Consider the following 13,090-nt stretch of genomic DNA (forward strand, 5'->3'; position numbering starts at 1 on the left):
CAAATAAGAATAAACGAATAGAATAAGTGAAATCCACAAACGCGAAAACTGTGACTATGGTACTTTAGAATTACCATAAGTGATTTCTGAGACCAAACAAGAACTACAGTAAAGAATTAGAACAATAATATCAACAAAAATGATGATCATAATGATGATGATAACACTATTGATAACTAAAATTATAATGATAATGATAATAATAATAATAATAACAACAATAACAATAATAACGATAATAATAATAACGATAATAATAATAACGATAATAATAATAACGATAATAATGATAACGATAATAATAATAACGATAATAACGACAATAATAATAATAATAATAATAATAATAACGATAATAATAATAATAACGATAATATTAATAATAATAATAACGATAATAATAATAATAATAAGAACGATAATAATAATAACGATAATAATAATAATAATAATAACGATAATAATAATAACGATCATGATAATAACGATAATAATAATAATAATAACGATAATAATAATAACAATAATAATAATAACGATAATAATAACAATAACGATAATAATAATAATAACGATAATAATAATAACGATGATAATAATAACGATAATAATAATAATAATAACGATAATAATAATAACGATGATAATAATAACGATAATAATAATAATAATAACGATAATAATAATAACGATAATAATAATAACGATAATAATAATAATAACGATAATAATAATAATAACGATAATAAAAATAATGACAATAATAATAATAATGACAATAATAATAATGACAATATAATAATAATAATAATAATGATAATAATAATAATAATAACTATAATAATATTACTAGCATTAATAACAATAACAACACCAATAATAATAATAAACTGACATGATCCATGAATTAATAATTTGGGGGTCTACAGAAAATATTAAACTTTATTAGGGGGTCGCTGTGATGAAAAGTTTGGGAACCCCTGATCTAGACTGCTTTTAAATTCGTGTATTGTTTTTGCACTCACCACTTTCTCATCTAACTTGTTCCAAACGTCTATTACCCTGTGGGGAAAGCTCTTCTTTTTCAGGTCTCTTCTATAACTGTCTTTCTTGATTTTCTTTCCGTGTCCTCTTGTATTAATACTATCCCATTTTATCTATCAATAGTTTCTATGCCTTTCATGGTTCTACAGTTATCAAGTCTCCTCTCTCTCTTCTTTGCTCTAATGTCTGTAGCTCAAGTTTTGCTAGTCTCTCTTCATATGATAGTTCTGAGAGTGTTGGTGCCAATTTTGTAATTGCTCTTTGTATTCTTTCAAGTTTTGTTATACATTATTATTATTATTATTATTATTATTATTTTTTTTTTTTTTTTTTTTTTTTTTTAACTTGGTGACCACGTCGTCGCTGCATACTCCAATCTTGGTCTTATCAAAGTGATTAGTATTTTCTAAACCATTTCTTTGTCCAGATATGTGAATGCCACTCTGATTGTTCTTATCAAATTATAAGTTTCTCCAAAAGATTTGTTTATATTTTTCTCAGGGGGTCATATTATTCATAATAAGGACTCCCAGGTCCTTCTTATTTTCTACTTTTCTAATTTCTTCTCCCAATTTATATGACCCCACTATTTTTTTTTTTCCAAATTCCATTATACTACACTTTTTAATGTTGAATTCCATCTCCCACTTCCTACTCCATTTCCATATTTTGAGATCACTCTGTAGCGACTCACAATCTTCTTCAGTGTTCACTTTTTTCAACAATTTTGCATCCTCCGCAAAGAAGCTTCTATAACTTCCAATTCCTTTATCCATATCATTAATATATATAGCAAACATTATGGGGACCAGAACTGTTCCTTGTGGAACTCCACTTATCATTTCATCCTAATGAGTGTATTTGTCTCTTATCTCCACTCTCATTTTCTTTCATGCAAGAACTCTTCCATCCACTTCAGCAGTTTGCCCTGTATTCCTCCTGCAGTTTCTAATTTCTTTAGCAACTTCTTGAGTCACCTTATCAAAAGCTTTTTTCAGGTCTTGAAATGCACAATCAGCCCATCCATCTCTTTCTTGTACTACATCTATTAGCATTGAATAGAAACACATTAAGGCTTGATTCACACTATCGGTCCGGTCGCGCTCCGCTCTCGGTCCGGTCCAATATTGTCTCATTAATTTCAGTGAAAGCATTCACACTGGCGCTCTCGCTCCGGTTTCGCTCCGGTCACGGTTCCGTCAAAAGATATTTTTACTGGAGCGAGAGCGGACCGTGAGCGCCAGTGTGAACTCAGTTGCCACGGTCCTGCTCCTCCTACTCCACTCCAGTCGAGATTCAGCCTTCATATAAGCAAGTAGTGTTACCTTGTCCTACCAAACCATGGATAATCCAAAGAAACACCACAATGGGATCATGAGAAAGTTAGATAAATGATAAAAATACGTTTTCTTTTTATTTATCACTGATACAATGACAATGCGTACAGCTAGGATATGCATAAGCACCAACAGAATAAAATATAACCTACAAAACGTACTTTAATTTTGTGGATTCAGATAAAAATGCTAATAGAATTAGTCAAAAGGTAAACCAGAGCTGTATGACCTGACTTTGCTGCACCACAGTGATAACGTGGCGAAAAGAAGAGGCTGTGTTGAAATAAGCAGGCAGCTGGGTTGTGAAGGTAAGAAATTCCATACAATAGCCTAATGTCCACTGTGGAAATACATTTCCTATCCTCACTAAACAATTTTCCTATACAATAATGTTTGCATACTTATCATAATGCCAAGTTACTGAGAGAAAAAAAAATACACATTATTAACCAAAGAAATTCCATATGTATAATAACAGCCTATTATCCACTGCGGAAATGCATCTCCTTAGCTCACTCAACAAATATTCCTACACAAGTTTGTTTGTCTACTTATATTTTATCATTTTGCCAAGGCATTGAACCAGCTGGGGAGCTAAAATAATCTTTCAGTGTTTCTCTCACGCCAAAAGCCTCTCTTGTACCATTTTCCCCTCTACCTCTCATTGGACGTACAGTGTTTGATGGGGGCATGACAACAGTATCTGGTAATGCAACAGCATTTGGGTGTATCAGATTGTGAAGTATGCATGTTGTTGTAATGATTGCATTAGCGTTAGAAGGCATAGCTTTAAGTTTCCTTAAATATATTCTGAAGGTTTGCACTAGAATACCAAATGTGCACTCAACTATCCTCCTGGCTCTAGATAATCTATAATTAAAAATCCTCTTCTCTACATTATGTTCAGTCTGTATACCTGGGTAGGGCCTCATCAAATTTCTCTTCGGCGGGAAATCCTCATCTCCCACTATAATGTATGGTGCAAGCACATCAGTGCCAGGAAGTGCAGCATCTTCTGTTACATTTCAGGTCATCCTCAATTTTGGATAGTATTTTCTCAAATGTTTCGTTGTTCATTCTGAAATAGCTGTGGAATTTACTTTCATCATCAATAAGACGAGGATGCAGAGTATGAAATTCTCCTTTAGTCTTCCTATCTTGCAACATAGGATGAACTCACAATCTCTTTCTTTATTTTGTTTTCCTCCTTCTTCATCAAGTGTAATAGCGATTATTGCCAACTCGGCGTCAGAAAAGTCACATATCCTTCGTAACTGATGGTAAGACTTCTACTGGTGTCGAGGGAGGGGCAATGACGGGAGCGATAGCGGAGCGAGAGCAGACCGTACGTGTGAATACCTCAGAACCGAGAGCGGACCGAGAGCGGAGCGCGACAAGACCGATAGTGTGAATCAACCCTAAGTTTATGACGCATGATCGTCCTTGTCTAAATCCAAATTGCCTTGGATTTAGTGAGTTTTTTTTTTTTTTTTCAAATGCCTTACCCATCTAATTTTGATAATTCTTTCACAAATTTTAGCCATCGTACCTGTAAGAGAAACCGACGTGTGTGTGTGTGTGTGTGTGTGTGTGTGTGTGTGTGTGTGTGTGTGTGTGTGTGTGTGTGTGTGTGTGTGTGTGTGTGTGTGTGTGTGTGCGTGCATTTCCTAAACGTCTGTAAATAACATGAAAGTTTGCCTTAAGCGTTGAGCCAACTTCAAATTTTATTTTGGCTCTGCGAAGCTTAAGGTCGAACTCACAAATTTATTTTACTATTTTTCTTTCTTTTTACGTTAAATGCATATTACAGGAACGAGCGATGATAGTAATCGCAATTATAATAAATTGTGAAGGCCTGGGGCCCTGGGCCCTATTGCATCCTCTCACTCTCCGTGCTCACTTAGGACCTGTCTTCCTATCAAACGTACGATATTCAGGAAATGTACAGTACATACGGAACCTGTCTGCCAAGCATGTCTGTGGGATGAACACCATGAATTTCAAATACAGTACATGTGGATTATAAAAGCAAAATAGATAGTTCAAGTGGATTAACCTTAGTTAATTATGGATATATAGTGTAGAAGAAGCTATGTTGAATTGAAATTACCTGTCAACCTAAAATTAACCTGAAGACGAATACAGCTAATTTCCTTTTGGAACTTCGAAGGAGGATTTTCCCTCTTCGCTTGGAAAGATGATCAACGACCTTGAGCACTTCCGATGTGAGACCGCATGGCCATAGGCCCTCACCGTCTCTGAAGCACTTACTAGCCAGCGCTTCTGTCCTGGGACAACCGATAACGTGGACTAAGAAAAATTGCAAAGGATTGAAGGCAGGCCTCAGGAAGGATGGTAAATCGGTCTTTACTCAGAAAAAGGATGCAGCGTGTCTCTGTTCCGTAGGGATGTTACTAAAGTCGTAACTCGTTCCCTCAACAATGGAGTTAAGTTACCTAAACCTACACCACCTGGGGGAAGGGGTTCCCCTCAGCCGAATGAAATCGCCTTTGACAGATGCTTTCAAAGCGCGACTACCTTATTAAGACACAACTGGAATGAATGGATACATATCCAATCCTAACAAACCCTACACCAATCACTTAAGGAAGTTAGTGAGGAGCCTACGCAAGGAGGCGTTAAGTAGCTCGGGAAACCGTTACCTTTGCCCTATGATGTGCTTTAGGGATTGTTGTGGGCGATAAAAGTTATTTCTGGAAGTCGGAGAGGAGTGCAGGATTCGAACCCACAACTAAGCTAATACGAGACCGGCAGCTTTCCGATTATACCACCATAGCACCCATGGAAGACAACACAAAACAAAACATCAAGCTAAATGATAAACTCCATTAAGTAGAACTCCCATTTGCCAAAGTAAAATTCCCCTCACGATACTACGCATACTACTAAGCTGTTCAATTTACACAATAACCAGTTTATCTAACTTACATCTAACTTTGATTAACAAAATGACAATGAATAATACACGTGGTCATTGCTGCAATAACCAATTGTCACTGACTACACTAAATCCTGAGCAACAGAACACTAACGACTCGGTCATCTCTTCACAAATTCCTACAGAAAACCAATCCGTTGCCTCTGGTCTCTTCTGCAGAAGACCCGCGGCCTCCAGGAAACCGCCAATAGCCTTCGGTCGGGACCACAAATCACTCAGGGAAGATAATTATATTGTGTTGTTGTCTGGGAATTGTTGGTGTGGTGGTGTTCTGTGTCCTCTATATGGTGGTGGTTGCATCTGAGACAGTTGGAAACTGTGGCCAGGCCTGTTCCGGGCTGGTACTGCTTTAGTGACGTGTGGTGTCATGAGCGCAGGCGTGCCAGTGTGGTTCATGTCCTTGTGGGGCTTAAATCTAGGGGGTGTTGGAACACAGAGTTTGGTGGCCTTTCTTGAAGGGTTTGTGTAGTTATTTGGGTATGAATACGCTTCTGTGTGGATGTTTTGCGTGGTTAGGGTGGTAGGATATGGGTAAATGTTTGAGTAGTGTGCTTTTTTTTTTCCTTCGGTTGGCGGTGCTTCGAAGAAGTGAAGGTTGTGTGTTGTTTAGGGTGGTTCTGGCCACCTGGAAAAGACCACTTCAACACTGACATCAATCGTTCAACGTCCACTAACTACCACTAGTTTTCAATTTATGGTCCATTTTGTGAATGGTTCCCAAGGGGACTTGTGGACCACAGGGTAGGAACCACTGGTCCACACCAATCATTATCACCTTCGCTTTTATTAAAGTACCGATGAAATAGCACTCAGTATAGAAGTGATAGTCACCTGAATAGAATCGCCTGTCTGGCTGCGGTCAGAATAAAAGGAAAAGGGTAGGAAAGGGTTAGAACAAAGGTCAGGATGACGATAGAAGTCTGGAAACGTTTAATTTGAATTTGGTCTTAAGTATTGCTAATGATGAAGTCAATGTTAAGTCTATACCCACCGCTGCGAACTCAACCCCATAGCTGAAATGGTCACTCTAGACCACAAACTGAAACCCAAATAAAATTAATTCATTTGCTACACGGTTGGCGAACTTGTTTCTACCTCCTTCCAAATTAAATCTACTTCTTGACAGTTTGGGACCATTATTTCTTGTCGAAATTCGCATTCAGTCTGAAAATTTCGTCACTTTTGGTGTTGTCAATTCCCTTTAAAATCTTAAAATCAAATCACTCCCGAGTCTACGCTTTAGAGAAAATAGACTTATATGTTTAAGTCGATTTTCGTACGATTTATTTCTGATATTTGGAATCAGTTTTGTGCCTCGCCGTTGCACTTTTTCCAATCTGTCAATGTCTTTAGTGAGATTCGGTGACCATCCGGATACAGCATATTCCAAAATGGACGAAATAACGATTTATATTGCTCAATTCAATTCATTCAGTTCACAGTTGAGCTTGAAAAAGATTGTAAGTTACCGTTTCTAGACACACTGATACATAGAGGTTCTGAACAGGTAAGTTTCTCAGTATACAGGAAGCCCACCAATAAGACGTGTCAAAACTGGTGTTCTAATAGGTTTCTTTCTCAGAATTTTTCGTATCTGCAGTAAAGGACTCCTAGATGATGAACTGACATACATCAAAAATACTTTTAAGAGGCTGAAATACCCCGGAGGTTTGATCACCAAAACAATGAGCAAAGCCGAGAAAATCTACGATGGCTCAAACGTCCATGCCCCGGGAAAAGATAAGTCACACTTTATAACTGTCCCTAATTCTACTAACACCGGAGCTATTGATAATTATTTGTTAAGACTCCTGTGTTTCCTACTCAGCTTACGTCAAACTGCGAAACTAGTCAGGAATAATCTCTAAACAGACTCCTGTTTCCTACCCCGCTTACGTATTATATATATATATATATATATATATATATATACATATATATATATATATATATATATATATATACATATCAATTTCAATGTACCCAACATGTAATGTAATACATGTTTTCTGTCATGGGTCTGTTGTCGGTGAAAAAGCTGGTTGTGGTGTTGTGATTAGGGAATTCTATAAATACTGTACAAGTAATGAAGAGTGATATTCTAAAAGGTATAAACTCCAGCACCACTGCAGAATTACACGCAATACATGAAAGTTTAAAACTGACATCCAACAGAGGAAGATCATTATATCTATTTGTAGATATAGTTCATTAATTGCACTTAATTCAAAATTCTTTAGTTATAACAGCCTTGTTTTTAAGTGTAAAAAGGTAATCAAGGACATCAAATCCATTAAAATCAATGTAACTTTTGTATGGATACCATCACACTGTGAAATATATCTGAATGATGTAGCTGATGATTTAGCTAAAGAAGGCACATAGAGAGGTATCGTTGATATCGTAAGTGTCCCAAGTACGAAATAAATTAAATTGAAAATGTAAAAACACAGACACTTGCGACCTCAAAGAAGAAAAAAAAAAAAGAAAAAAAAAAACTGTAGCAAAAGGAAGTGAAAGTATGTTACACTATGTTCACTATAAACCCACTATAGGAGAAATAATATCGGAAGTACAGGAAAGCTGTATTTCTACGATAGTGGGTTTATAGTGAACATTTACAAATGTGTTATAACATACCAGTTTCCAATGTTACACTATGTGAATACATACATACATACATACATACATACATATACCAAGGCTTTTTTCCCCCTTACCAGGGGGGTAGCCAAAAAGGACAAGGCACAAAAACATTCCCACCCATTTCATCCCCGAAAACACTCCACACCCCTCCCATCTTAGCACCTCCTAGATGTTGGGTCATCCCTGCACCCTGTCCACTGCCCTGGGTCAGAAGCAGTGTTGCAGGACACAGCACATCCACAGCAAGGCCGCTTCATTAAATCGGAGACTCCCCCTCCCCCCATATAAAGGAGAGGACGGGGAGAAATCCCTTCGGGCTGCGTCAAAAATTTTGCTCACACACACTACCTCACCCCCATTCCCCCGTCCAATCCACCTCATGCATCACAACATTTTCCATATACAACCATTCTCTATTCACCCCTGTCTTCTGTCCTCTCCCGTCCTTCCTCAACAGACATTCCCCTCTTCCCCAAAGCCCCCTTCACCCCATCCATCCATCTCATCCTAGGCCGTCCCCTCATGTTCACTCCCTCCACATCTGCCTTCCATACCTCTTTTACTAGTCTTTCTTCACTCATTCTTTCCATGTGTCCAAACCATCATAATACTCTTTCATCCACCCTATCTCCCAGCTCCCTTTCCACCCCTGTTCTCCTCCTCACTTCCTCATTTCTCACTCTATCTAGCCTAGTAACCCCCATCATACTTCTCAGACACTTCATCTCAAACACATTCAAGTTCCTTCTCTCTTCCTCTCTCATGTTCCATGTTTCTGCTCCATACAGTGCTGTTGGCACAATCACTCCTTCATACAGTCTCCTCTTAGCATCCATTCCCAGATTCCTATTCCTCATTACACTTTTTAAACCACCAAGGCATTTACTCGCTTCTCTCAATCTACATTCTACCTCCACCTTCACTCCACCCTTTCCTGCCACATTTGCACCCAAGTATCTAAAACTATCCACTTCCTCCAGTCGCTCTCCCTTAATGCTCACTTCCAGATTACTGCCACTTTCACCCCTTGTACATCTCATCACCTTACCTTTACCCACATTTATCTTCAGCTTTCTTCTATCACACACTCTCCCAAACTCTGTCACCAGCTTCCTCAATCCCTCCTCCGATCCTGCCACAAGCGCAGTGTCGTCCGCAAACAACAGCTGGCTCACCTCCCACTTTTCTCCATTTTCCTTAACCATCTCCAATCCCTGAACTCTCGCACCACCCCATCCATGTATAAGTTGAACAGCCAGGGTGACATAACGCATCCCTGACGAAGTCCCACCTTTACCTCAAACCACTCACTCTCTCCATTTCTAATCCTGACACAAGCTCTACTACTCTCATAAAAAATCTTGACAGCTCTTAGAAGCTTTCCTCCTATCCTGTATATCCGCATAACCTCCCACAGTGCCTTTCTGTCTACCCTGTCGTAAGCCTTTTCCAGATCCTTAAAGGCCCAAAAAACATCCTTCCCCTTACCTATAGCTTTCTCACATATCTGTCTTACCACAAAAACCTGATCTACACAACCTCTACCTGTCCTAAACCCACACTGTTCCTCACCAATTACTCTCTCTGTTCCTCTCCTAATCCTCTCAATCAAGATCCTCCCATAAGCCTTCCCAACTACACTTAACAAGCTAATCCCTCTGAAACTACTACATTCACACTTGTCCCCCTTTCCCTTGTAAAGTGGAACTATACACGCACTCCTCCAGTCCTCTGCCACTCTACCCTCTCTCCAGCAAACATTAAATAACCTCACCATCACTATACCTCCTATGTGAATGCAATTGAAAATTGTAATTTCACTTATGGACGGCACAACTTGTATGACACAATGGTAACGAGATTAAGGTTGGGATATAAATATTATTGGGAATGTAATAAAAATACTGATGAAATTGCATGTAAACTTTGTCATGAAAATAAATGCCACTCATTACAACACCATGTCGTATGCACAGAACTATGTGAACTTAGAAACGATAACATAAAAGAATGTTCCTTCCAAGTATCTTATAAGAAAAGAGAAGATTAATAAACTCTCTTAAGCAAAATAAAGTTAGGAGACATTATGTATTGATAACAAATGTATTGTTTTAAAAGATGCAACATGCCATTTTTGTTGAGTGGGTGCATTAACAAGATGTACACCCCATTTGATGTTACGCATTTTGTAAACAAACAAATAATAATGATAATAATTGACTGTAATGTATATCCTCAGGCTGACAAAGATGATGCATATTGCAACTAGGCCTCCTTAAATACTGAACAAGAATAGATTTCAATGTCGATGAAATTGTATTATTTTAGTTGTGCACACCTACGCGATATAGCATTAGAAAATTAAATATAAAATTTGTACATTATAATACATGAACGTAATATGAGATTTTCATGGCGGAAATAAATTAGAAAAAAATGCTACAACCAAATCCATTAACGAACGAAGCCGCTAGGATACGGTAAGGACGCCATGTTGTCGTCTGTCCAATCCAGTCACTATCAGACGATGGCTTTCACGTTGTGGACTGGGTGTTCTCCAACTCCAGGTGACGTTGATGAGCGCTCTTACAAAGACAATGGGGCTTCCTTGGACTTTATGAGAGAACACGGGGTTCTGCCGTCGTCTGTTAATTGTCCGAGGTACAATAATAATCAGGCCTATAGCATTCGTGACGACGACGATCTGAATAACTTTTAAATTTGAGGTACCGAATGACTAAATATAGGTTAGGTTACGTAGGTTAGGTTAGAAAAGACGAATTTATCGTCCTTTTATTTCTTCGACCTTGGCATCTATCAAAACAATCATGGCGTATCATTCAACCGCTGCGCATTCGTTCATTAGTAAATCGGTTTTAGCAACTTTTTTGTTATTGGTTTCAGCCAAGAAAATCGCATATTACGTAGATGTATTATAATTTACAAAATAATTAATTTTCTATTGCTATATCGCGTAGGTGTGCACTTTTAAGATGTTATCGAAGAAATTTAGGTAATGACAAGTAATTCGCATTTTTTTCTCTTTTATTTTTTCACTGAATACGATTCGAATGAATGTCCGGGTATTGGCATCATGCTATAACTTTGAATTGGTGACACAGGTTGTATTCCAGTATCAAGTCAATAATAATATTAATGACATTAGAATGACTCGTTGATGTCAATTATAAAAAACAAATGTGACATTCACACGTTTCTCTCTAGCACAGAGAGAATAGGGGCTAACGACATGAGGCTGGCTAGTGCGTCTAAGTTATTTCTAGTAATGTTGCAGAACCACTGATCAAGAAAGCAATGCAGGGCCAAACCTTCTATTGTCTTAGGACGAAATAATCCGTAATGTACGATACATCTTCGTAAGAAATAAACGCAACGTTATAACTTGCGCACAAAACTCACGGTGTGAGGAAGAAGTGAAGATTCCACGTACACACTCCACTCTCACTGTAGGCTCACTGGACTACGGAGTACGGACCGAGACCACACTGTCGCATAACCCGTTTGCGTCTCAGGTTGCCAAAAGTACGATAACTACACAGACAGGTTCGTAACCTTGACAAACGGAGGTTTTGGCTAGTCTCCCACATAAAAGATTAGCTAGAAAGATAAGTTGTGAAGTGGCATCATAGGAGGGGTGACCCCTTCTTTGTCAGGTTACATTTTTCCTGTTGCTTTCAGCCTATTTCGTCGAAGCGGAAAAGCTGTTGGGACCCGTTGGAGGAAGCGTTCTCTCTCTTTTTTTTTTCTTTTCTTTCTTCTTTTTCCTCCTACCTTCTTATTTTCTTCTTTAGAATTACACCGAAGCTGTGTAATAACTATTAGTTTCTAGGTATTTTATGGTTGGTCAGATGTTAGAGTGAGTCAACATGGTAATGACATGTATAGTTGTTTATTTATTTAATTATTTACTTGTTTATTAATTGGTTTATTTGCTTATGTATGTGTTGTGTTTTGTAACGTTTTAACAAATCACATACTACATGTTGCATGGAATTCGTTGTTGCTAATTTTGCAGTTTAACACGAAAATTTTGTTTGTAGAAGGGTAGGAATAATCAAAAAAGGAAATTTTCCTTACTAAGGCTCTCACTTCAATGTTTCTAACCTCACTGGTGCCAAATGTAGTGTCAAAATACAGTAAATTTACAACTTTTACAGCATGTAAATGTTGAAATTATTTCATTATCACATTTAATTTGTTTCATTTTTCTATTCCTTTCATGTATTTATTTTGGTTCTTTATTTTATTATCATTACAACGTACCTTGGACGTTTGTTGCAGTATTGAGAAAACTGTTCTAACAGGTTTCCACCGCGAGCAGTTACGCAGAGAGGAAATGCGAAATGAAATACTAACCTCGCTTTTCCACGTACATATCGCTACTCCTCGTACACTGTGAAAACACATACACTATTTCTACAAGCAGCAGTACTAGCATGAGATAGCACAAACCACATGAGAACACAGATGAAATGGTCACCGTATTACACCATAACCAGACACGACAATGATCACTATGCTTATTTTTTCTCTTGTTCATACTTTGTCTTTTTGTTTCCTCCCCGTCTTCTCCATTTCTGCATAAGGGGACGGAGAGGAGGGGTCGTTGATTTAATGACGTTGCTGTGGATGTGCTGTGTCTTGTGACGCTGATTCTGACCCAGGGTAGTGGGCGAGATGCAGAGATACGTCATCCAGGAGGAACCAAGATAAGAGGGAGGGAGGGGGGTGGATGGGAGTGTATTTTTTTTTTGGGGGGGGAGTGAAATGTCACTCCCACGGGCTTCGAGTCCGTACGGTGGTGTTTATGAAAGACACGCCTTGTAGAAAGGAAGTGGGATGGTGTAGCTAGTCAGGAGCATGGGGGCGGGCAGTGGAAAAGAGAGGCTACAGCTGTTAGAGCGGCGGCGGACGCTCTAGGACAGTGGTTTTTAACCTGTGGGGAATTCCCCACTGGTGGGGAATGACGGAGTTGCCAAGTGGGGAATGACCGGTCGGACAGAAGAACCACTGTTTTTTTTTTTTTTTTTTAATCGATGTGTTTTTGTTTATCTTTGTTTCTGGTGTCTTCTTGTTGTCACAT

At 38.2% G+C, this 13,090-nt stretch overlaps 1 protein-coding gene across 2 annotated transcripts in view; it reads right to left on the bottom strand.

Annotated features, from left to right (window-relative positions):
• The window catches only part of LOC143021781 (uncharacterized), a 76,100-nt gene extending 63,463 nt beyond the window's left edge, over nucleotides 1–12,637 (bottom strand). The window contains exon 1 of one of the 2 annotated variants that reach the window (XM_076179502.1): nucleotides 12,550–12,637. In XM_076179502.1, coding sequence (XP_076035617.1) covers nucleotides 12,550–12,582 — 33 coding nt within the window. In that variant the 5' untranslated portion in view covers nucleotides 12,583–12,637. Of the gene's footprint in view, nucleotides 1–11,406; nucleotides 11,542–12,549 lie in introns of those variants that run through there. The other variant, XM_076179503.1, reaches the window with a different exon arrangement.
• Between the last annotated feature and the right edge of the window lie 453 nt (nucleotides 12,638–13,090).

The sequence above is a fragment of the Oratosquilla oratoria genome, chromosome 42, assembly GCF_046742065.1.
Source record: "Oratosquilla oratoria isolate Oo_2021 chromosome 42, ASM4674206v1, whole genome shotgun sequence".
In the NCBI taxonomy this organism is placed as follows: domain Eukaryota; kingdom Metazoa; phylum Arthropoda; class Malacostraca; order Stomatopoda; family Squillidae; genus Oratosquilla; species Oratosquilla oratoria.